A 25,687-nucleotide genomic window follows, 5' to 3' on the forward strand; every position below is an offset into this window, starting at 1 on the left:
TGATCAGAACACAGTACTAACGCTGCATTATACTTCGCTGGTGGTGTTCCAAAGATAAATTCCAACCATTTCTTCTTCACCTCTTCTATCTTGGGCAAGAAATGCGATGTTGATGTGTTACTGCCACAAATAACACAGGCACGAACTTGTTCAGACATGTTTTCAACTTGCTGTCAGGTCCTCTTCGTTAGCTACTGATGAGATGGGCTCTGCTCAGTGTTGCCAGATACTGCTGACGTTTTCCAGCCCAAAATATGTTCAAATCCGCCAAAATGCACTTAAAACCGCCCAATCTAGCAACACTGGCTCTGCTATCTCTCCTCGTGCTTAAATCCGAACTTCCTTCCCATGGGCGGTCGCAAGCCAAGGTGGGCGAGGCCATGAATACTAATTTACGAAGTGATGTAAGATCGTATGGCTTTTTCAGATCCGCTCGTTTTTCCGACTATTTTCTTTCATAAGCTAATACAGGGAATGGGAGTAGAATTGCATTTTCACATGCAGCATGCATATGCAACTCAGAGTGAACTATGGTATTTCGAAAAGAGCCAGTATTAAACGTTTTTGGTGGAAGGGCATCTTTAAGTGCGAGACTTTGTTAGCAGGCTATCAGTAAGCTAAGTGTACTAGATGCATGTACTCACCAGAGGCACGACTATATATACCTATTTATTCTGTCCACATTCACTGGATATGAGCAATTGCGTGCTCTGATTGGTTACTCTACTACTAGGATATCAGCTCATATACCGTGAGTAGGGAAAAACAAAGTGGCGGCTTTATCAAGTTTAAAAAAAAACAGAAATGGCTAAAAGAATATAGTCCCGTTCCCCCCCATCCTACACTCAAGCTTAGTCGGTGGCAGTAAAGCACCTTTAATTTGGTTTGCCAACCGCCAAAAAACCCTAAAGAAGAAGAACCACAAAATGGTGGAGCGTGTTGCTGAACCAACCAAGGACAAAATAAAAACTCTATTCGAAAACAAAACCCCCCCCCAAAAAAAATTGCAACAAAATATGGAATGAAAGTATTTGAAGGTAAGGATGCATCTCTTTCAAGAATTATTATTGTATTTTTTTCTCAAATTGCTCATGTCATTTCGCCGGTTTGTTTACATTCTAAGCGGAAATGATTTTGTCAGATGTTTTGTGTAAAGTTTTTATTTATTGAATTTGCTAAAAAATAAAAATGCTCTGTTTCTCAAAATCCAGTGAACGTGGATAGAATAAAAGTTATTCCACTCAATCTAGTTGTACATGGCTTATAGCCAACTTGCCGCTACGTGCCTCGTCGGCTATCAGTTCGTGTACGACTCGATTTTGTGGAATAATTGTTAAATATGGTCTTTGATGAGTTAAACACAAACTAAATGATGCACTAATCAATGTACAAAAGAGCTATTTGATTTATATGTTACATGTCAGGATTTGTGTTCGCTGTTACAGATGAGCAGTGCAAGCTAACTATAGTAGCTACAAACACTCTTCAGAGGAAATGACAATCTCTGCCTCGTCATCTCATTATCTGTAGCCGCTTTATCCTGTTCTACAGGGTCGCAGGCAAGCTGGAGCCTATCCCAGCTGACTACGGGCGAAAGGCGGGGTACACCCTGGACAAGTCGCCAGGTCATCACAGGGCTGACACATAGACACAGACAACCATTCACACTCACATTCACACCTACGGGCAATTTAGAGTCACCAGTTAACCTAACCTGCATGTCTTTGGACTGTGGGGGAAACCGGAGCACCCGGAGGAAACCCACGCGGACACGGGGAGAACATGCAAACTCCGCACAGAAAGGCCCTCGCCGGCCACGGGGCTCGAACCCGGACCTTCTTGCTGTGAGGCGACAGCGCTAACCACTACACCACTGTGCCGCCCTCTGCCTCGTCATTCCAAACTTAATTTTTTCTTTTGTAATGTCTCTATATGCATTTAAAGAAAGGTTGTATATCACAGAATAAGATGAAACTCTGGTTATACGTTTTGTTCCTTTTTAGAACAAAAAATAATAATAGTCAGTCACTGGTCTCTTTGTCACTCGTGAGTGTGAAGACAGGGCTGTAGCTGCTATAATATAAGTGAGAACAGGAACTAATTTATTCATGAATAAACAAATATAAATAGATAGAATTTGCCAATGGCGGCACGGTGGTGTAGTGGTTAGCGCTGTCGCCTCACAGCAAGAAGGTCCTGGGTTCGAGCCCCGGGGCCGGCGAGGGCCTTTCTGTGCGGAGTTTGCATGTTCTCCCCGTGTCCGCGTGGGTTTCCTCCGGGTGCTCCGGTTTCCCCCACAGTCCAAAGACATGCAGGTTAGGTTAACTGGTGACTCTAAATTGACCGTAGGTGTGAATGTGAGTGTGAATGGTTGTCTGTGTCTATGTGTCAGCCCTGTGATGACCTGGCGACTTGTCCAGGGTGTACCCCGCCTTTCGCCCGTAGTCAGCTGGGATAGGCTCCAGCTTGCCTGCGACCCTGTAGAAGGATAAAGCGGCTAGAGATAATGAGATGAGATGAGAATTTGCCAATCTTTAATGTATAATTGTTTTGCCATTGGCAACGCTGTCCTACAAGAGATATAAAACCCCATTGTGTTCATCCTGTAAGAGCAGCCCTGTCTTCTCATCTCATCTCATTATCTCTAGCCGCTTTATCCTTCTACAGCGTCGCAGGCAAGCTGGAGCCTATCCCAGCTGACTACGGGCGAAAGGCGGGGTACACCCTGGACAAGTCGCCAGGTCATCACAGGCAGCCCTGTCTTGTTTTATTCTTTATTTATTACATGTTTTGTCTAGTTTTGGCAAGCGTTTGCTTTATATTATATACGAAGTGAAAAATATGCCAATGTTTGAGTAAGAGACTGTTTATTTCAGGCATATGTTTGGGTGTCTTTTACACTGTTTTGGTGTAGCAGTGTGAGGGGAAATTTCACGCTACTTATGGTTGCTTATATCACGTAATCCAGTGCGAATTGGAGTACATTTTAATTACTTCTGTATTTTAGAAACTGACAACAATTTTGTTTTCCTTTTCCATAAAGGAACATTAAAAGGGACATATTATTAAAAAGTCACTTTTTCAGTGCTTGTGCACATACATTTGGGTATATGGAGTGCCTGCCATGTCATAAACTCTAAAATCGCCATTATTTACTACTTATGTGCAATAATTGTAACAATAACTGTGCAACAGCTTTATTTCATCCATCCACACGCGAACAGTGCCTTGCAAAAGTATTCATCCCCCTTGGTGTTTATCCTGTTTTGTCGCATTACAAGTTGGAATTAAAATGGATTTTTAGGGGGTTAGCACCATTTGATTTACACAACATGCCTACCACTTTAAAGGTGCACATTTTTTTTCTTTTCTTTTTTTTTTTATTGTGACACAAACGATAATTAAGATGAACAAAACAGAAATCTGGAGTGTGCATACAGTAGGTATTCACCCCCTTTCGTATGAAACCCCTAAATAAGAGCTGCTCCAACCAATTCACTTCATAAGTCACATAATTAGTTGATTAAGATCCACCTGTGTGCAATCAAAGTGTCACATGATGTCTGTATAAATTAACCTGTTCTGGAAGGACCCTGACTCTGCAACACTACTAAGCAAGCAACATGAGAACCAAGGAGCCTCCAAACAGGTCAGAGACAAAGTTGTGGAGAAGTATAGATCAGGGTTGGGTTATAAAAAATATCCCTAACTTTGAATATCCCAGGGAGCGCCATTAAATCCTTTATAGCAAAATGGAAAGAACATGGCACCACTACAAACCTGACAAGAGAAGGCCACCCACCAAAACTCACAGACCAGGCAAATAGGGCATTAATCAGAGATGCAACAAAGACACCAAAGATAACACTGAAGGAGCTGCAAAGGTCCGCAGCAGAGATGGGAGTATCTGTCCATAGGACCACTTTAAGCTGTACACCCCACAGAGCGGGGCTTTATGGAAGAGTGGCCAGAAAAAAGTCATTGCTTAAGAAAACACGTTTGGAGTTTGCCCAACAGCATGTGGCAGACTCCCCAAACACATGGAAGAAGATTCTCTGGTCAAATGATGTATGTTTGGTGCTCCCCACTGTTGTGAAACGAATTGCCCCACTGGGGGACAAATAAAGGTTGATTGATTGATTGATTGATGAGACAAAAATTTATCTCTTTGTCCATCATGGGAAATGCCATGTGTGGTGCAAATCCAACACCCTGAGAACACCATTTCTGCAGTGAAGCATGGTGGTGGCAGCATCGTGCTGTGGGGATATTTTTCATCTGCAGGGACAGGAAAGCTGGTCAGGACTGAAGGAAAGCTGGATGGCACTAAATGCAGAGCAGTTCTGGAGGAAAACCTGTTTGAGTCAGCCAGAGGTTTGAGACTGGGATGAAGGTTCACATTCCAGCAGGACAATGACCCTAAACGTACTGCTAAAGTGACACTGGAGTGGTTTAAAGGGAAACGTTTAAATGTCTTGAAATGGCCTAATCAAAGCCCAGACCTCAATCCAATTGAGAATCTGTGGCATAACTTGAAGATTGCTGTACACCAACACAACCCATCTAACTTGAAGAAGTTGGAGCAGTTTTGCCTTGAGGAATGGGCAAAAATCCCAGTGGCTAGATGTGCTAAGCTAATAGAGACATACCCCAAGAGACTTGCAGCTGTAATTGTAGCAAAAGGTGGCTCTACAAAGTATTGACTTGAGGGGTGAATACCTATGCACACTCCAGATTTCTGTTTTTTCATCTTATTGTTTGTGTCACAATACAAAAACAATGTGCACCTTTAAAGTCGTAGACATGTTGTGTAAATAAAATGGTGCTAACCCCCCAAAAATCAATTTTAATTCCAGCTTGTAATGCGATAGAACAGGACAACTACCAAGGGGGATGAATACTTTTGCAAGGCACTGTATATTTCCTTCTACATGGCTGTTTTTGTGCAATAATATATGGTTTACATTTTACATATTTTTATATATTTTTGCGTTGATTTATAAATCTTTATATGAGTGATTCCACGCTTATGGGTACTGAAATGGGGACATGAACTTATTCACCTAAAACCATTTCTTTTTTTACCATCAGGTCACAAAACATGTAATCTTTAATGAATGATATGTTAAAAGATAACTTTAATTTTCTGAGATGTAATAAAAACATATTTATATGCCAAAGTCAACCCTATGAGTTCCAAAATGATGTCTGTTACATTACTTCTGTTACGATTGTCCATCTCGCGTCTGTTACAAATTAATTACAATCTAGCTATATACCATGTTAATCTTATTGAAAGAATGTGTATGTTTATTCTACTACACATGTTTATTAATTATATTTGCTAAAACATCACCTTCCTATGTTTCAAAAAGTAATTCTACATTGTTAAAATTGAGAATATATATGTCCACAACACTTCTGTTACGTTCTGACTTTGGCATATAAATATGTTTTTATTACATCTCAGAAAATTAAAGTTATCTTTTAACATATCATTCATTAAAGATTACATGTTTTGTGACCTGATGGTAAAAAAAAAAAGAAATGGTTTTAGGTGAATTTTTAAAAATAAGTTCATGTCCCCATTTCAGTACCCATAAGCGTGGAATCACTCATATATTTTACATATTTCGTACAATTTACATATCTGTGTAATTTGTAATTTCTTTTCTCTACTTGAGTGTGAGCAACTGCAGATGTACTCAGTTTCACCTCGGGATTATTAAAGTATTTCTGATTCTGAAGACAACCCCAGTCAGTTTCTTTTGGGCTCCTATTTCAGAAAACATGAGTTTCAACAAACCATTCAGATTTTGCTCCCCTTTCTCTGTCACAAGGAGCACTCATTAGAATTATACCACCCCCTCATCTGAGTATCTCCACTCATGGGTTGAGAACTGCCTTTGCGAATGAATATTCATGAGGAAAATGCTACCTGATTGGCCGGCGGAAGATGGGGATTGGGTGGGAAGTGGCTCAGTATCGTTTAAAGGAACAGGCACTCAAATCGGCCATTTTGAACAGGGCTGTTTAGACGGGGTGAGAAAGGAGCTGTGGTGCTTTAACTTTGTGGTATTTTGACCAAAGCATGTCAGATATTTCATTAAGATTTCAGCGAACTGTGTCAACTTGTGGAAAAGGGATATAATATGTCACTTTTAATGTTTTGATTTTTCTCCTTGAACAGTGTAGTTTTGAAATAGAAGTGTCAAATATAGGCATGAAGGTTAAATCCAGAATGGTTAAATTGTCGGGAAGAGTGCAGGGGAATAGAGCTCTAGTACTGTAATTTGACAGAAATGGAGTAAAGGCGATGATGATGGTTATATAATACACTTTTGTACTGCTTTATAGAGAAATGCCTTCATTATGTACGCGGAGAATGTATTTGGTAAGTCAAGGCCATTGTTAACTGTGGTTTAAAGATCATTTAACTAAATTGTATTCATTTTACTATTAAGGCAGAAAGACTCAGAAGATCATATTGATGCCAAGAATAAGGGGTGAAAAAAACAGTTTCCTAAATAATTAGCTACAGTTTATGGAATCAGATTTGACATTTCACTAATAAGTTGAATAAAAATAGGATTTGTGAACAGATTTTATTGTCCAAATTTGGGTGCATCTATAAATTACTTTACATTACATGCAATGCAGAACATTTTTTTAAATAAATACACACACTGATTAGCCATAACATTACAACCACTGACCGGTAAAGTGAATTACATTTGATTATGTTGTTACAGTAGCACCTGTCAAGGGGTGAGATATATTAGGCAGCAAGAGAACAGTCAGTTCTTGAAGTTGATGTGTTGGAAGCAGGATAAATGGGCAAGCGTAAGGATCTGAGCGACTTTGACAAGGGCCAAACGTGATGGGTAGATGACTGGGTCTGAGCATCTCCAAAATGGCATATCTTGTGGGGTGTTCCCAGTATGCAGTGGTTAGTACCGAACAAAAGTGGTCCAAGGAAGGACGACTGGTGAACTGGCGACAGGGTCATGGGCGTTGAAGGCTCATTGATTCACGTGAGGCACGAAGGCTAGCCCATCTGGTCCAATCCCACAGAAGAGCTACTGTAGCACAAACTGCTGAAAAAGTTAATGCTGACACCTTTCTGTTTAACCAGCATTAACTTATTTGAAGCTTACTCGTGAACTTATTCGCTCTGCTCACTCGTGAATATGTTCACCACTCGAAGATGAACTTCATATCTTCGCACCACTGTGTAATATCCTCGATATATCTTTTTACCTTTATTATGTGTAGGCAGCTGTTTAAACGATTCAGTAAAATGAGAAATTTTGGAATATTTTTAACAACATATGATATTGCCATTGTGGTGCAGCTGTATTTGTGTTGACTGTGTGTGTGTGTGTGTGTGTGTGTGTGTGTGTGTGTGTGTGTGTGTGTGTGTGTGTGTACTCTAGGCAACTCCAGCAACAGCAGCAGGCAGAACTGGAGGTTCATCAGAGAGACGGCCTGACAGCATACGATCTCTCACAGGTACCTTCTTACATTAACGTGTATACACACAAAACTCTTTACACTTCAATTACATATTTTACACACGTACAGTCACAATTTTTGCATACATGCACATTTTATTGCTACAGCAATATGAGAGCCACCTGCATTTCCTGCTTTTTCAACGAAAGCATCAAGATGTGAAAGATGTGCTCGTAGTTCCTTTTATATCACACCAACTTCACCCAGGTGACCTTTGTCCTGTGAATTTGTAAATCTCAGTCTCGGCAGGGTATGCTCTTATTTTGGAGCTTTGGCAATCATCGACATGCTATTTTGTTTATTTGTTTGTTTATTATGGTGAAATGCCGTTTGTTTTTTTCGGCCTGCCTGGAAATTCTTGTGATATTGGTAACTCTGGCTATGAAACAGGAATACCCTTTCACAGTTGTGAACCAGTCATAAAAAAAATAATCTACAGTGCCTTGCAAAAGTATTCATCCCCCTTGGTGTTTGTCCTGTTTTGTCGCATTACAAGCTGAAATTAAAATGGATTTTTTGGGGGTTAGCACCATTTGATTTACACAACATGCCGACCACTTTAAAGGTGCATATTGTTTTTTATTGTGACACAAACAATAATTAAGATGAAAAAAAGAAATCTGGAGTGTGCATAAGTATTCACCCCCTTTCGTATGAAACCCCTAAAGAGCTGCTCCAACCAATTCACTTCATAAGTCACATAATTAGTTGATTAAGATCCACCTGTGTGCAATCAAAGTGTCACATGATGTCTGTATAAATCAACCTGTTCTGGAAGGACCCTGACTCTGCAACACTACTAAGCAAGCAACATGAGAACCAAGGAGCCTCCAAACAGGTCAGAGACAAACTTGTGAAGAAGTATAGATCAGGGTTGGGTCATAAAAAATATCCCAAACTTTGAATATCCCAGGGAGCTCCATTAAATCCATTATAGCAAAATGGAAAGAATATAGCACCCCGACAAACCTGACAAGAGAAGGCCGCCCACCAAAACTCACAGACCAGGCAAGGAAGGCATTAATCAGAGATGCAACAAAGACACCAAAGATAACACTGAAGGAGCTGCAAAGATCCACAGCGGAGATGGGAGTATCTGCCCATAGGACCACTTTAAATTGTACACCCCACAGAGCGGGGCTTGATGAAAGAGTGGCCAGAAAAAAGCCATTGCTGAAGAAAACACGTTTGGAGTTTGCCCAACAGCATGTGGCAGATTCCCCAAACACATGGAAGAGCATTCTCTGGTCAAATGAGACTAAAATTGAACTTTTTGGCCATCATGGGAAATGCCATGTGTGGCACAAACCCAACACCCTGAGAACACCATCCCTACAATGAAGCATGGTGGTGGCAGCATCGTGCTGTGGGGATATTTTTAATCTGCAGGGACAGGAAAGCTGGTCAGGACTGAAAGAAAGATGGATGGCACGAAATACAGGGCAATTCTGGAGGAAAACTTGTTTGAGTCAGCCAGAGGTTTGAGACTGGGATGAAGGTTCACGTTCCAGCAGGACAATGACCCTAAACATACTGCTAAAATGACACTGGAGTGGTTTAAAGGGAAACGTTTAAATGTTTTGGAATGGCCTAATCAAAGCCCAGATCTCAATCCAATTGAGAATTTGTGGCATAACTTGAAGATTGCTGTACACCAACACAACCCATCTAACTTGAAGAAGTTGGAGCAGTTTTGAGGAATGGGCAAAAATCTCAGTGGCTAGATGTGCTAAGCTAAATAGAGACATACCCCAAGAGACTTGCAGCTGTAATGTAGCAAAAGGTGGCGCTACAAAGTATTGACTTTGGTGGGTGAATACCCATGCACACTCCAAATTTCTGTTTTTTCATCTTGTTATTTGTGTCACAATAAAACAACAATGTGCACCTTTAAAGTCGTAGACATGTTGTGTAAATAAAATGGTGCTAACCCCCCAAAAATCAATTTTAATACCAGCTTGTAATGCGACAAAACAGGACAAATACCAAGGGGAATGAATACTTTTGCAAGGCACTGTACCTCAAGCTATCTATTCTCACCATCCTGTAGGCCAATTGGCCTGTCAGTTGCCAGCCTCTTATGAGGCAGTCTGCGTCTTATCTTGAGCACACTTCATCTACCATCGGTTTGCTAAACCTGTTGCAGCTTCCCCAGACAACCAACCATTCTCACACACACACACACACACACACACACACACACACACACACACACACACACACACACACACACACACACACCATGGGCAATTTAGAGTAGCCAGTTAACCTCTTTGGACTGTGGGGGAAACCGGAGCACCCGGAGGAAAAGCCTCGGGGAGAACATGCAAGCTCCACACAGAAAGGCCCCCACTGGCCACTGGGCTCAAACCCAGAACCTTCTTGCTGTGAGGCGACAGTGCTAACCATTAGTCTCTTATAATACCATAACATCATTGAGCACCATTGATGCTACAGAATTATTTTCATTTCTAGGAACCAAGCATCCAATTGGAAGCCCACACACACACACAATTTGCTGTTCGATATACATTCAGAGTGTGCCACTAAAGTCGCATTACGCACGCTACAGAGGATCTGGCCTAATTCGAAACACGCCGCTAGGATATAGCACTGAAATTGGGGCATAGTCGTGTGGTGAAGTCATGTGGTGATAATCCGTTTTCATAAAGCCCATCCTCCGGCATCTGTCTGATTCACGCACATAAGTGTTTATACATATTCAAAATGGTTTCAATGCTCTCCCAGAGCTGTGTTAAGTATGCCGTAACCAGGTAACACTGTCAATAGGATTGTATTTGTTGTTATAATGCTAATGTTCAGCACATTGTGCTACTTTGGATTATCAAAACCAGACTTGCTAAAAGCTGTAAATCCATAAAGCTTTCTAATTCCTTGAGAAGTAGCAGCATGTATAGTGACCACTCTCTGTTTTAGCTGCACAAATCCGAGACAGGATTGTTTTGTATTAGAAATAATTCAAGCCATGTTGATATGACACAGGTTTGAAACAAAATGAGCTTTTATCCATTAAGAGTTCTTGCGTAGTACTAGACATTCAAAACAACTTAAAATGACTCAGCTAATCTGAATTATTATAATTATTTTTCCAATGTTTTTCATTGGGCACACACACTTTTAAACAGTGAGGCTGGTGGAATACTTCAAAAAGACAAAGGAAAGGACTTTAAGAAGCTTCAAAACCCATTCACCTTCGTTCATACACTACCGTTCAAAAGTTTGGGGTCACTTTGAAATGTCCTTATTTTTGAAAGAAAAGCACTGTTCTTTTCAATGAAGCTCACTTTAAACTAATCATAAATACACTCTATACATTGCTAATGTGGTAAATGACTATTCTAGCTGCAAATGTGTGGTTTTTGGTGCAATATCTCCATAGGTGTATAGAGGCCCATTTCCAGCAACTCTCACTCCAGTGTTCTAATGGTACAATGTGTTTGCTCATTGCCTCAGAAGGCTAATGGATGATTAGAAAACCCTTGTACAATCATGTTAGCACAGCTGAAAACAGTTGAGCTCTTTAGAGAAGCTATAAAACTGACCTTCCTTTGAGCAGATCGAGTTTCTGGAGCATCACATTTGTGGGGTCGATTAAATGCTCAAAATGGCCAGAAAAATGTCTTGACTATATTTTCTATTCATTTTACAACTTATGGTGGTAAATAAAAGTGTGACTTTTCATGGAAAACACAAAATTGTCTGGGTGACCCCAAACTTTTGAACGGTAGTGTACACTGAGGCATGAGCAATGCTTGAGTTTCCAAAACTTATCCAATCCACTGCCTGTTTAGTTCTGAGTCCCGTCCTTTTTCTGCACTTGGTCGGAATTTCATGGTCGCTCGCATGGAGAGGCAGTTTAATTTCCAGCTCCACGCTATGCGAGTTTGCTTGCAGTCATGGAAGCAGCACCACAAAAACATTTGAGAGAAAACTCAAATATGCAGTTTTTATCTGCCTCATTTCTCCCGCTGTTTGATGGGGTTTCCATGCCTACTTTAAAAAAAGAAAATCTATTCAGAATATGGCTCTTTTACAGGACCTAAACACAGCCTCTTAAAGTCTAACAGCATGGATATTATTGGTAAGTACTTGTGTGCGACGCCTTTTGTAATATTATAAAAGACGGCGGGGCGGCACGGTGGTGTAGTGGTTAGCGCTGTTGCCTCACAGCAAGAAGGTCCGGGTTCGAGCCCCGTGGCCAGCGAGGGCCTTTCTGTGCGGAGTTTGCATGTTCTCCCCGTGTCCGCATGGGTTTCCTCCGGGTGCTCCGGTTTCCCCCACAGTCCAAAGACATGCAGGTTAGGTTAACTGGTGACTCTAAATTGACCGTAGGTGTGAATGTGAGTGTGAATGGTTGTCTGTGTCTATGTGTCAGCCCTGTGATGACCTGGCGACTTGTCCAGGGTGTACCCCGCCTTTCGCCCGTAGTCAGCTGGGATAGGCTCCAGCTTGCCTGCGACCCTGTAGCACAGGATAAAGCGGCTAGAGATAATGAGATGAGATAAAAGACGGCTTGTACAATACATTTTACTTGAGTTAAAGTTTACTCATCTCACAGACAGATTCAAAACCACGTAGACACAAAAACTGCCACTTTTGTCATCACCAAACACCAGTGTTGTAGTCGAGTCACTAAACCTAGAGTCCGAGTCCAGTCTCGAGTCCCCAGTGTTCAAGTCCAAGTCATTAAAAAAATTTTCGAGTCGAGTCCAGTATTGATCCGAGTCGAATCCGAGAACAAGACTCCAACCGCACTATTTGACGGTGGCTGTCTTAGTGCCATCAAAGGGGAACTGAAGGCAAATTTATTATCATCAAAATTCTATTTATCTCATTTTATTAAATATAGGAATGCATTTTTGACAGCTATTTTGTCGCTGCTATAGCAAGTTATGAGTGTTTGAAATACGCTATGTAATAGATCAGTCCATATGTCAAAGCAATGGCCGTAAACGAGATTCGCTGAGACCTGTGCGAGACTTCATAGGACGGAAGTAAAACGTACAGTGGAAATCAAAGTGACCAACATCTGCCAACGTTGTCAAAAGACGCACGCGCCCTCTTTCGAATGCTGACGTAATCAAGCCGGAAGTTTTCCCTGTGTCCGAAATCGCTCCCTACTCAATATATAGGGCGCTATATAGTGGAGACGCCATTTTGTAGCGCTGTCCGAAACCTTAGTGAGGATTATGTGGGAAATGCGGTCAGTATAATATGTATTTATCACAAAAATACATGCATGTATTTATTATTTTGAAAACCCACCAGCTGCCTGATCTGGCACGTTTTAATTGTGCGACAGTAATGACATAAATATCAGCGCGACGGACTCGTCCTTATCCTGACGTCTTTCCAACTCTTCTCTACTCCACATTGGTTCGAAGTCGTATGGAATAATCTTCATCACTGATGAAGCTGGCAAATCTGGAAATTAATCTAAATTGGAATGGTATGGCGATCTGGCCACTGTGTAAACCGTTTTCAAAATGGCGGCGCTGAGTCTTTACGTTTGAAGTCTCGCACAAGTCTCGTGAAGATCGCGTGGATAAGTGACGCCTGCCGTGGACCAAACGAACTACATTCGACATGGCTAAAAACCGAAAAGGCTGATAAGGCCACTCATTTTTTATTTTCTGGTTGACGGATTTTTCAGGTCAAATTGTGTGATGTAGGGCGAAATAAGAAAAAAAATAAGGCTACAAGATTGAAAAAAATATTATTTGCTTTAAATGAAAAAAATGTGTCGGAGGAAAAAATAATAATAATGCAATAAAAATAATATTATTAGATTCTAATAATAAATATGTATTATTAATTTAAGTTCAGCCATTCGTCATACCTTTTTGCAGGCAAGGATGTGTACTTTCATTGGACATTCATGAGGACATCAAATGCTGATGAGCAACTGTCACTTTTTTTTATCTGTTGCAACTGGATCGGTCCTTATGTCTGCTGTAAAAAAATTTGTAGCCAAATTCGTCCACTACAACTGTCATGGGCATCTGTAGGTCGGCTTGTGTCGAATCTGCTCGATGACCATCGTTGCCGACTCTAACGGTCAGGATATCGGCCAGAGCACAGTCTACCACGCGCATAATAAACTCGCCGACAGCTTCTTCTTCTTTCGGTTAATGGCGGGTTACACCTTCAGGCGCATACCGCCACCTACAATTCCCTACATTTAAGTGCATTTAAATTCTCACGTATAGCCGACAGTTTCTCCTTCGGCAGACTGCTTAAATGCAGCTTGTCCCCCATTTAAACGAACCTGCACGAACGAAGTCATTGTGATTTGTTCTTCGATTTTTCTCACATGGCATGAACATGCTTCCTGGAAGCCGCCATTATTCGCAATGCACTTTGGGAACTCTTGAGACACGAAACACGAATACAGTGGGGTCAATACAGTGACCGAAAAAATGGCAAGTTGTATCGCGAGGTATCAAATGGTCATGATAAAGATGCGATTTAACATTTAATTTAGATTAAATAAAATTATTTTCACATTGGGGCGGCACGGTGGTGTAGTGGTTAGCGCTGTCGCCTCACAGCAAGAAGGTCCTGGGTTCGAGCCCCGGGGCCGGCGAGGGCCTTTCTGTGTGGAGTTTGCATGTTCTCCCCGTGTCTGCGTGGGTTTCCTCTGGGTGCTCCAGTTTCCCCCACAGTCCAAAGACATGCAGGTTAGGTTAACTGGTGACTCTAAATTGACCGTAGGTGTGAATGTGAGTGTGAATGGTTGTCTGTGTCTATGTGTCAGCCCTGTGATGACCTGGCGACTTGTCCAGGGTGTACCCCGCCTTTCACCCGTAGTCAGCTGGGATAGGCTCCAGCTTGCCTGCGACCCTGTAGAAGGATAAAGCGGCTACAGATAATGAGATGAGATTTTCACATCGGCATCTTTTGAGAGATCGGCGGGGGGAAAATAAAGTTGAATATTTTTTTCAAGCAGCACTTTTCTCAGCATTTCGGCGGATCCGTCAACCAGATAATATAAAATGAGTGGTTTAAGTGTAATATAATATGCAAATACGAGTCATGATATAAGGTTAATAAAACCAAAAACGTAATTGAATAACACGTTAATTAAGAAATAAAGCAAGTTTAAAAATGACTTCAGTTCCCCTTTAACATTAGTTTGTTCCTGAACATGACATATGAACAGGTGAACGTGCTTCTCTTTGTCAGGGAGTGTGAAGTATTCTGTCAGAGATGGTTGGGAGACGGATGTAAGTGCAGAAGGTGTGTTTATTAACACAAGTGAAGAGGGTAAACAATCCAGAACGGCAGGCAAAATCATAAAACAGTGAAACGGGCAACAGGTCGAGCGAGGCACAAACAGGCTATCGTAGACTCAGCAGAATCAAAGACGAGAAACAGGAAATCAGGAAACCAAACGAGGAAATAAGGCTCGGTAATGTATCAGCAGTGCAACTCAATACTTGGCAAAGTAAGTGTGTTTTCACAGTTTTTATATAGACGTGCTGATTGCGCCTTAATCCTGTGCAGGTGCGAGTCGTTTACGGGTGCGCGCATGAGAGTCCGCTTGGTGCGTGCGCTGTCCGGAACGCGCCCGAGAGTCTATCTGATGCACGTGCCAAGGCGTGCAGGTGTGTGACACTTGCACAAAATTAGTACAAAAATTAATGTAGTTATAAATACCTCATGCCAACTTATTATGGCATGTTAGAAAAAATAAAGAAAAAAATCAGAGTCTCCAATTTACGAGTCCGAATGCAGTTAACGCAGGAGTCCGAGTCATCAGTGCTTAAGTCAAGTCATGAGTCCTTAAAATTAGGGCACGAGTTGGACTCGAGTCCGAGTCCTGGACTCGAGTACTGTAAGCCTGCTTGTGAAACATGGTGAATAACGGACTACTTTAACAGGACGGGAACAGTGTGACTGACGTTGCAAATGGCCAATCACTTTCATCGCAATTAGTTTCACAAACAAAATTCGGTAATAACTTAAAAACGAGATGCTGTTTACTTTTTCAAGCTAATGACTATCTTGTATCTTTCTCTGAAAAGCTCACTGGGTCACAGTTGGAAAAGTCTGTTTTCCTACAGGACACCAGTATACAGAATTTGCTTATTTATGGAATACAGATAGCCAATCAGATTGCACCATTTAAGATTCTGAAGCTGAGAGCCAGCAAAGTGTACAAAAGATTAAATTCGCTCTGAGGCTGAGACTAGGGTCCCAAAGTCTTCAGATTTATTTTTAATTAGTCATCAAAATGCAGTGTAAAATTAACTATTTGAGAGAGCCTGGTATGAAACTGAAATCTATCTGAATATCCTGTTCACTGACTCTTTTGTAAGTAAGGGGGTGCGCACACACACACACACACACACACACACACACACACACACACGCTCGCACACACACACACACGGGGCATATATACTGTTACTGGAAAATAATTAACACTGGGGTGCTGTGAGGTGACCCGACCCTGAAGTTGAAATGTTTTATTCCTTTTATACCACAGCAATTTGCAATGCTAAAAAACTGTAGTGTTGTAGTTTTTATCCATTTATAGTTACAGTACCAGTCAAAAGTTTGGACACACCTACTCTTTCATAGATTTTTCTGGATTTTGACTATTTTCTATATTGTAGAACAATACTGAAGACATCAACACTATGAAATAACACATGGAGCATACAGTATATATCTGTTATTTACCAGCTGGGAGGTCCATATCGTGAAATACCGTGACCAAAGTCTTGAAAGTATTCAAGGCCGAGGTCACGGTATTTCACCATATGGACCGACCTTAAGCTGGTAATATATTTATTTTTTTCTTTACCAAATTCTAACAGAAAACGAGAGCACCCAAAAGGGAAAACTGAGCCGAGCCACCATTTTGAATTCTCATTCACGGCTGTAATGCAAATGGCTTCCTCCTCGGTATACAAGTGCACTTCCATGGCAGGAAAAAACTAAATTTTGCCGCCTATGTCGTCCCCTATTTATACAAAATTGAGTCATTCAGGATTCAGCCATGTTTTTGCTCGGCGTGAGCAAATTACAGGTTTTTAGCTTTCTCCTGAAATGTTTTCTTTTATTTCTTCTTCCTCAGGGTAGTAAAACTCGCTTTCGCTGTGAACACTGTCGTTATCGCTATCCATGCTGTAAAATTAATGCTATTCTCCTGAGAAATGCTCACAAAAATGTATAAGATTTTTGATAATCTTATAAATAAATCTTATAAAAAAAAAAGATAAATGTTGACAAATTCTACTATGTTTGTTGTTGTTGTGAATGAGCGAGTCGCCAGAGGTCCATAACCGGGGTCCGTAATTTGGGTCTGTATCATAGGATACGGACCCGCTTGCCAGCCAATCAGAGCCCAGGATTTGATGGAAACCGCACCGCGAAAAAAATAAATGGAATTATGTGGAAAACAAAACAGTGTTAAGTTTCATATTTTAGATTCTTCAAAGTAACCAATGTTTACCTCGATGATGCTTTGCACACGATTGGCATTATCTTAACCAGCTTCATGAGGTCGTCACCGGGAATGCTTTTCAATTAACAGGTGCCTCGTCAAAAGTTAATTAGTGTCATTTCTTGCCTTCATAATGCGTTTGAGATCAAACAGTAAATAATAATACAGTAAATAGCCCTATTCCACAACTGTAGTAATCCATATTATGTCAAGAACCGCTCAACTAAGTAAAGAGAAACGACATCTATCATTACTTTAAGACATGAAGCGTCTATAATTAATAAAAATGAAGAAAAAACATTGAATTAGAAGGTGTGTCTAAATTTTGACTGCTATTGAACGTTTAATGTTGCTTATAACGGCGCTTCCCTCATTCGCCTCATTTTTTTTCTTCCTCTATTGAAGTCAGCAAGACAAAAAATGCCACTCATGTTCCAGTGAAACCAGAAAGCGCAAAATCGTCATGGACACTTTCCTGTGTCTGAAAATGTAAAGTTGCAGTTTTACTTCTTCTAATTGTTACAAAGTGCTGACACTGGAGACTCCTTCCAAAAATCCTAAACATGTATCTCCCTGCTGAAAACTTCAACATGTCAATATCCGCACACATTTTTAAAAGTCTCTTTATGTGGAGCATCCACCATACAAGTCTTTGTGTTAGTTGTTACTAAATAAAATATAAATTATTCCAGTGAGTGCAGCTTTGCTGTTATAGAAAATTAATCAGCACTTTCGGACCAATCAGAGTTTAACATGGCATGGTATATTTTATTCACATGGTAACACCAAACTCCTCACCCACAGGTAACGTGCTGTCGAGATGTGTTTTGTATGTCTGTGTCTGAGGTTTGTATTTGTGTTTTCTGTGCCTGTAGGTGCCAGTGAGCAGCGTGCCGGGCAGCGTTCACGAAGCAGGAAAGAGCATTGATAAAACGGAGACACTCTTCTCTCAGGAGAGAGATCCACGTTTCAGTGACATGTACACAGGCATCTCTGGCTGTACGTACCAAAAATCTGTCATTTTCTACACATACAGGGCTGTGAAAAATCTGCGGATTTGTGGAATTCTGTGGATTTGATGGCAAAAATGCCATTTTTGTAAATCGTGTATTTTTGCAAAAAAAAAACGTCGGGGGTAGGGGTACTCTGCTAATGGTTGGGGACCATAATCGCCGACGAGTACATTGTTTACTAGATTGGGGGGTGGGGTGGGGGGTGTCACTGTATTTTACGACATCGTACAAGTTATATATATGACATCGTAGACTGTTTTACGACACAGTGCTATTTCTTTCTTACCGTTTTTGGGTTAATCTTTTCAAACGTATGTTGACAATATAGATTGCGATTAAGTGAATTTTATATATATACACACACAGTGCCTTACAAAAGTATTCATACCCCTTGAACTTTTTCACATTTTATATATATATATATATATATATATATATATATATATATATATATATTAGTGCTGTCAAGCGATTAAAATATTTAATCGCGATTAATGTCGCAACAGTCATAGTTAACTCGCGATTAATCGCAATTTAATCACACATTTTTGTCACATAAAAGACCATTGTAATTCTCTTATCAGCATAAAAAAGTGAATGGGCTTGCTTTGTACCAATGTTTTTTTTTTTTTATTACAAAGCATAACACGTCTTGTCACAGCCACTGCAAAGTAAAACCTAAGCCGAGCACCGGTGCTAGCAAAAGAACCATGAGTGAAATGAGCTACTGTTTGAGTTAGTCTACAACTTTTAATCAGAGAGATAGGTTACACAGTGACGGTAGGCTTGACATGCTTGATTATAATATAAAGTACACTATTATATTAAGTTTAAGTTGTTCGTTGATAAATATTGCATTGAATCTGATCTTTACTGTTTCAGCTCACTTAACACATTTTGTACTTTTACACTTTCTGCCTGTTGATGCGTCGCGCTGTCCAATCAGAGGCGGCCAAATTTACATATTACAGGAAGGATTTCTAGGATAGCATTGAGTTTACAGTTCAGAGGGATCTGGCTTCTTTAGACGCTGTCTTCTTAAAACTGAATAAATATTTAAAAAGAGCCAAATGAGCCAGTCTTTTGAACGGCTCTTTTCAAAGAACGGATCACAAAGATGCGGATCCCATCAAAGAGCCATAAATCCCATCTCGACTAGCGCGCCCTGCCCGCGCTGGTTCTCGGGGGGGGGGGCAGAGGACTCTGGCTGTGCGGGGCGTGGCATTACAGTCTAGCTGCTATCGGTTTGTCTCTGTTCCAAGTTCCTGGCAGTTTCAAAAGCTTATGAAAAACCTACATTATGTCACAGAGCATTAATCTCGCGATAAAAAAATTATCGCCGTTAAAATTGAGTCAAGTTAACGCATTAATAACGCGACATTTTTGACAGCACTAATATATATATATATATATATATATATATATGTGTGTGTGTGTGTATGTGTAAAACATAAATAAAAACAAAATGTGAAGATTTGCAAATCATGGAAACCCTACATTTAATTGAAAATCAAACAAAGACAACATATCAAATGTTGAAATTGAGAAATTTTATTGTTTTTTTGAAAAATATATGCACATTTTGAATTTGATGTCAGCAACAGGTTTCAGAAAAGTTGCAACAGGGGCAACAAAAGACTGAAAAAGTTGTGTAATGCTTAAAAAAACTAATTTGGTTAATTGGCAATGGTCAGTAACATGATTGGGTATAAAAAGAGCATCCCAGAGAGGTGGAGTCTCTCAGAAGTAAAGATGGGGCAGGGTTCACCGCTCTGTGAAAGACTGCATGGGCAAACAGTGCAACAATTTAAGAATAACGTTCCTCAATGTAAAATTGCAAAGAATTTGTGGATCACATCATCTCTGGTACATAATATCATTAAAAGATTCTGAGAATCTGGAGAAATCTCTGTATGCAAGGAACAAGAGTTAAAACTGACATTGGATGCCTGTGATCTTCAGGCCCTCAGGAGACACTGCATTAAAAGCAGACACGTGTCTGTAGTGGAAATCACTGTATGGGCTCAGGAACACTACAGAAAACCATCGTCTCTGAAAACAATTCATTACTGCATCCACAAATGCAAGTTAAAACCAGATATAAACAATATCTAGAAACACCGCCACCTTCTCTGGGCCCGAGCTCTTTTACGATGGACTGAGGTGAAGTGGAAAATTGTCCCGAGGTCTGATGAATCAAAAGTAGAAATTCTTTTTAGAAATCATGGACACCACGTCCTGCAAGCTAAAGAGGAGAGGGACCATCTGGCTTGTTATCAGCACACAGTTCAAAAGCCAGCATCTGTGATGGTATGAGGGGGCATTAGTGCACATGACATGGATAGCTTGTACATCTGGAAAGGCATCACTGATGCTGAATGATATATACACATTTCAGAGCAATATGCTGCCATCCAGACAAAATCGTTTTCAGGAAAGGCCTTCCTTCTTGTTGCATGGCTCTGTAGTAAAAGAGTCCGGGTGCTAAACTGGCCTGCCTGCAGTCCAGACCTGTCTCTCATTTAAAACATTTGGCTCATTATGAAGCGCAAAATATGACAAACGAGACCCCGAACTGTTGAGCAACTGAAATTGTATAGCAGGCAAGAATGGCTCAACATTTCTCTTTTAAAACTACAGCAATTGGTCTCCTCAGTTTACAAACGTTTACAGTGTTGTTAAAAATTGGGGATGATGTAACACAGTGGAAAACATGCCCCTGTCCCAGCTTTTTTGAAATGTGTTGCTGACATCAAATTCAGAATGGACATATATTTTTCATAAAACAGTAAAAATTTCTCAGTTTCAACATTTGATATGTTGTCTTTATACTATTTTCAATGAAATATAAGGTTTCCATGATTTGCAAATTATTGCATTCTGTTTTTTACAGTGTCGTAACTTTTTTGGAATTGGGGTTTTGTGTGTGTGTGTGTGTGTGTGTGTGTGTATATACTATAAAAGAAGTGGCAAGTTTTAAAGTGACATTTTTAAAACAATGGTGTGTTATTGATATTTTTACTTGATTTTATAAACTTTCTAAATGGTTTTACTCTGGTTCTTGAAATGCCTATCAGTATTTTCAATCTTCATTTAATTCACGTAGCTAAATTGTTCTTAATTAATGTATGTGTTGGTTTATAAGGAAGAAAATTATTTCAAGTCATGTTCTATTTTTTTACTGTTATGAAAAATACTGATGGATAGTTTTAATGTCAAAACAAAGCTATAATCATTAAAATATGCACATTTTGGGAGTAATTTTCTCTTTCAAGAGATGCTAAGAATGTTCTATTTGATGCAAGATTTTTTTTGGTTTCTGAGGCCATGGAGACTCCATACCCTCAGCTTCTGGGGGGGATGCGCCCCCCAGACCCCCTGCATTTTTTTTTTCCTCAGAATTTACTTTTTCCATTTCACAGCCCTGCACGTACTGTTTGTAATTCTGGTAAAGCAAAGTGCCCTAAATATGTTACAAAACCTGAACTTGTTTCTCTCGTCTCGGACAAGACAGATGTTTCAGAGGTTCCTCTTTACCTTTAAATGGCCTCATAGTGACGAGTCTTTCTCTGTATGCATTTTTTCTCCACTTTGCTGCAAGCTCTTCCTCCCCCAGTGTTCTACCCTTTAAACTCTTGCATTTTACTAAGAATCCAACAACAAGCCATGCAGGTTACTTGAACCTTTAAGTACCATCAGAGAAGGTAAGATGCGACCAAGTAACGAGAAGAAAGCAATTTGTCCATATATAAGTTTTGTGCAATGTAAGAAAGACCTGTAACTTTCAGAGGACATATTGAGAAGTTCATAGACAAGATCATTATGTTGCATAATAAATAAGATGAGTCCTGCTGCTAGGATGCTTACTCATACTCCCTTTCCACCAAAACGAATCAGGTGCTAGTTGTGGGCTGGTACTCGTGCTGATTCAGAGCTGGTTTAACTTGCTTATCCATGGACTAGAGAGTCACCATCGAGCCACATCATGACATCACTATTTTCATCTCTGCTTTCCCAGCTGCTGGCCCCACTAGCACCAACAACAACAACAGTGGGGAATACATCATCTCTTTTTCTTCTTCTTCTTTGGATTAGTCAGACTAGACGCTACACTGGCACTATTTTTCTTAAAAATGGCTCTCGGCTTGTGTTCCTGGCAGAGAACCAATTCTCTGGCTGTCGAAACACAAAGAACTGGTTCAAGATTAGGCAATGGCTCCGAACCAGCTCTGGAACTGCCTTATTGGAAAAGGGGTATCAGAAGTACTTTTGAGAACTGCATAGCAGCCAGGAATGATCATGGTTAGGGATGCATTGGTACTTGTTTTTTTTTTTTTAAAGACCAAAAAAAAAATCATACGCTCTGATACCAAAATCAAATAATTTACTTAGTATTAAGCAATCAGGGGCCTCATGGAGCATTTTGTTTCACTCTTATGCTAGTTGCCTACATGTGCAGCTCACAATGCAGAGTTTTATATTGTAGAAATCAATCCATATTGTTATGAGAGCATGAGGATGGGTGAGTGTGCTCATTAAAATGGGTGTGATGTGCCCTGAAATGCACTTTAACTCACAAGTGAGCGGAGATCTGTGTGTCTCAATGCTCTCATATGTGCAAGTTTCTCTGCATACTCACTCGCGTCACTGCTCCATGCTCGCAAATACCTTCACAGCACATCATGCTGTTGTCTGGCGTCCGTCTGGCGTCGTCCACATGTCATGAAAATCACATCTTCTCTCTCAGTTCTTCACAGATTTTTATTCTTTCTGGCATGAAGGTAGGGGTACCTAGGGTGCATATAACTTCTCCCCAGATTTGCTTAATAACAATTATTAATGAAATTATGGACTAATTAAGCCTTAATGAGTAGTTCAAGAAAAATCGCTTCTTCTCGGTCAATTCCTTACCATTTTGGATTCTTTCTGGCAAATGGGTCGGTATTCCTAGGGTGTATATAGCTTGCAACATTTATTGTGCAAGGTGGCCCACTTTAGACCGTTCCTTCTGGACTAGACGGGGCCGGAGTGAGCTACGCCGTCACTGACGGTCTCGTTTTAATGACCATGTTCTCTATATTAAAGAAATTCCATGAGATGTTTTATTCGGTTGTATTAGGATGTATGACATATTACAGGAAGATGCTGTCATGTTTTTTGCAGTTTGCTGACTGCTTTGCTTTGCAGCATTAATCGTGAAATGTGAGTTCGTAGAGAACGTAGACTAGGTTTGTGTCATATTGGATAGAATGATGTTGGGTTTATAGTTGTTTGTGAGCTCTCAGTCAACCAAAGGGGCAGAGTAGTAGGCTGGTGGTGTTAGTAGTGTAATAGGTTCCCAGATAGCAAATGAATGACTAACCAAACTTACCAATTTTATCTGGCTTCTATAATAGCATGAATAGTGGGAAGCCATGGCCTAATGGTTAGAGAAGCAGCTTTGGGACCAAAACGTTACCGGTTCAATTCCCTGGACCAGCAGGAATGGCTGAATTGCCCTTGAGCAAGGTACCTAACCCCCAACTGCTCCCCAGGCTGATCTGGGTATGTCGTATGTTGTACGTCGCTCTGAATAAGAGTGTCTGCTAAATGCCATTAATGTAATGCAATGAATCAACAATAATCTAATCCAGTTCCGGCCTCCAAATAAGCCTTTTGTCTCGACCATGAAATAGATTAGATCATAGTAGTCGGGCCACATTTGGCCTAAAACTGAAGTGCTGTTGTTTGCATTTGGGACATTTTTGGTCCAGATTTTAAACCTGAAATGTAGCTGTAAATAGCTGGAACACTTTGAGTGAGACAGTACACTTTTCATTACCATCAGTTGCCATTATAGGTATCATACAGCAGCTATGTTTGGCTTGGACTAATCTGCTTTTTTCATTCGTACCATATATTATATATCACTAATTTCTGTTTTATGGTTACTTTGTGGTTGGGGTTTTTTTTACTCACGGTTTTTCTGTAATCCATTTGAAATTCTTCTGTCTGCAATGAGATATTTTACTGTTTTATCAATTCTGTAAACTTTCTTTGCTCTCCCAACACTCAAGTTCACACATTTAGCTAATTATGTTTCTTATAATTCAGAATTTGTTTGATTTATTTTCCGTTTTTGATGCTGTCAAGTCATGAGCGAAAGGTTAAACATATTGCTCAGTCAGTAGGAGTAAAGAGTGTCATGATGCAAAGCCACTCATGGCGCGATGTAGGGTTTATAATAAGTTCACGTCATGTCGGAATCGTGGCATTGACAAGCTTTTGATTTGTCAAAATTGCTCATGATTTTGTTGAATTACCAGTTGGAAATGCTGTAAGCTACAAGCTGACAAATTTGACATCGTGTTAAGCAAACTCACAGAAGCTTTCAAGGTTTTTATGGGTTCACTCTGTATATAAATTTGTTGCTTCTTCTTTATCATTTTTACAAATTGCTTCATCATCTCCGTCTTCTTTCGGCTGCTCCAGTACGTTCAGGCTCGCCACAGCGGATCTGTTCTGCATATTTGATTTGGCATAGGTTTTACACCGGATGTCCTTCTTGACGCAACCCTCCCCAGTCTATCCAGACTTTGGACCGGCACTAAGTATGCACTGTCTTGTACAACCCCAGTGGCTGGGTATTTTACCTCTTTTAACCATTCACAAACATTCTCGCTTACAATTTAGAGTAGCCAGTTAACCTACTGCATGTCTTTGGACTGTGGGGGAAACCGGAGCACCTGGAAGAAACCCACGCAGACATGGGGAGAACATGCAAACTCCACACAGAAAGGCCCCCATTGGCCACTGGGCTCGAACCCAAAACCTTCTTGGTGTGAGGCGACAGTGCACCACCACCACCACCATGCCACCCTTAATAACGACGTCATCATAAACTGAATAAACAGTTTGTAGCTTTCCAGCTTGTAGCGGTTATCTTTACCTTTCTGTCAGAGGAAGATCTGAGAATAGGGTTTAGCAGACAGTTGTGTGCCTTGCTGTAGAACAGATGCATTTCTGCATCCAAATCAATGAACAGCCTGGAGTCCAAGCATCACATTGTTACCTCATAGTTACTATAATTCTTTTTAATAGCATCCAGTTTAAGTCCTGTTTAAGCCTTAGTCCTGTTGTTCTCATCCATTTTGCACCACTTTTCCTCACAGTCGCTCGCGCTTTCAGCTTATAACAATAACGTGATCGATACTGATAATGTAAGAGATTTAAAGGAAAAGTCATTCTCAAAAATAGCTTTCTGATAAAGAACACAATTATGGAATCTGACCTTTGTTTCATTTTGGGTTTTTTTTAATCTGTATGCAAAGCGCCATTTACAAAAATGTATTTCCTTTCATTTCCACCACTGGCCCATTTGCTTTTAAATATTTATTAATACAGTGATACCGTGAAACTGTGGCGTTTTTCAGACTAGGTTATCATAGCAGGTATTGTAGTTCTTCCTTCCTTCCTTAACAGTGATGGTGTCATGTGCTCGAGCTAAAAGAAAGTCACATACATTCGCATACACAGTGAGGAAAATTCATTTTTATTGAATAAATCCCTAGCAATAATTCAATCCATACCCTTACTGATGATCACAAGGGAGTTTATAAGAAAAGTCAGTGGGGAATGCTGTATTGTTTTCTCTGTAAAATGAGCCGTTGTGTATCTGATTTCTGCGCTTCCTGTCAGTGTGATA

At 40.4% G+C, this 25,687-nt stretch overlaps 1 protein-coding gene across 4 annotated transcripts in view; it reads left to right on the forward strand.

The window, feature by feature from the left end:
* The window catches only part of arnt2 (aryl-hydrocarbon receptor nuclear translocator 2), a 399,781-nt gene that overhangs the window by 322,960 nt on the left and 51,134 nt on the right, over positions 1–25,687 (forward strand). For all 4 annotated transcript variants that reach the window (XM_060941110.1, XM_060941111.1, XM_060941112.1 and 1 more), the window contains 2 exons: positions 7,437–7,512; positions 17,866–17,989. In XM_060941110.1, coding sequence (XP_060797093.1) covers positions 7,437–7,512; positions 17,866–17,989 — 200 coding nt within the window. The remainder of the gene's footprint in view (positions 1–7,436; positions 7,513–17,865; positions 17,990–25,687) is intronic.

This window comes from Neoarius graeffei, chromosome 15 (genome assembly GCF_027579695.1).
Source record: "Neoarius graeffei isolate fNeoGra1 chromosome 15, fNeoGra1.pri, whole genome shotgun sequence".
Lineage (NCBI taxonomy): Eukaryota > Metazoa > Chordata > Actinopteri > Siluriformes > Ariidae > Neoarius > Neoarius graeffei.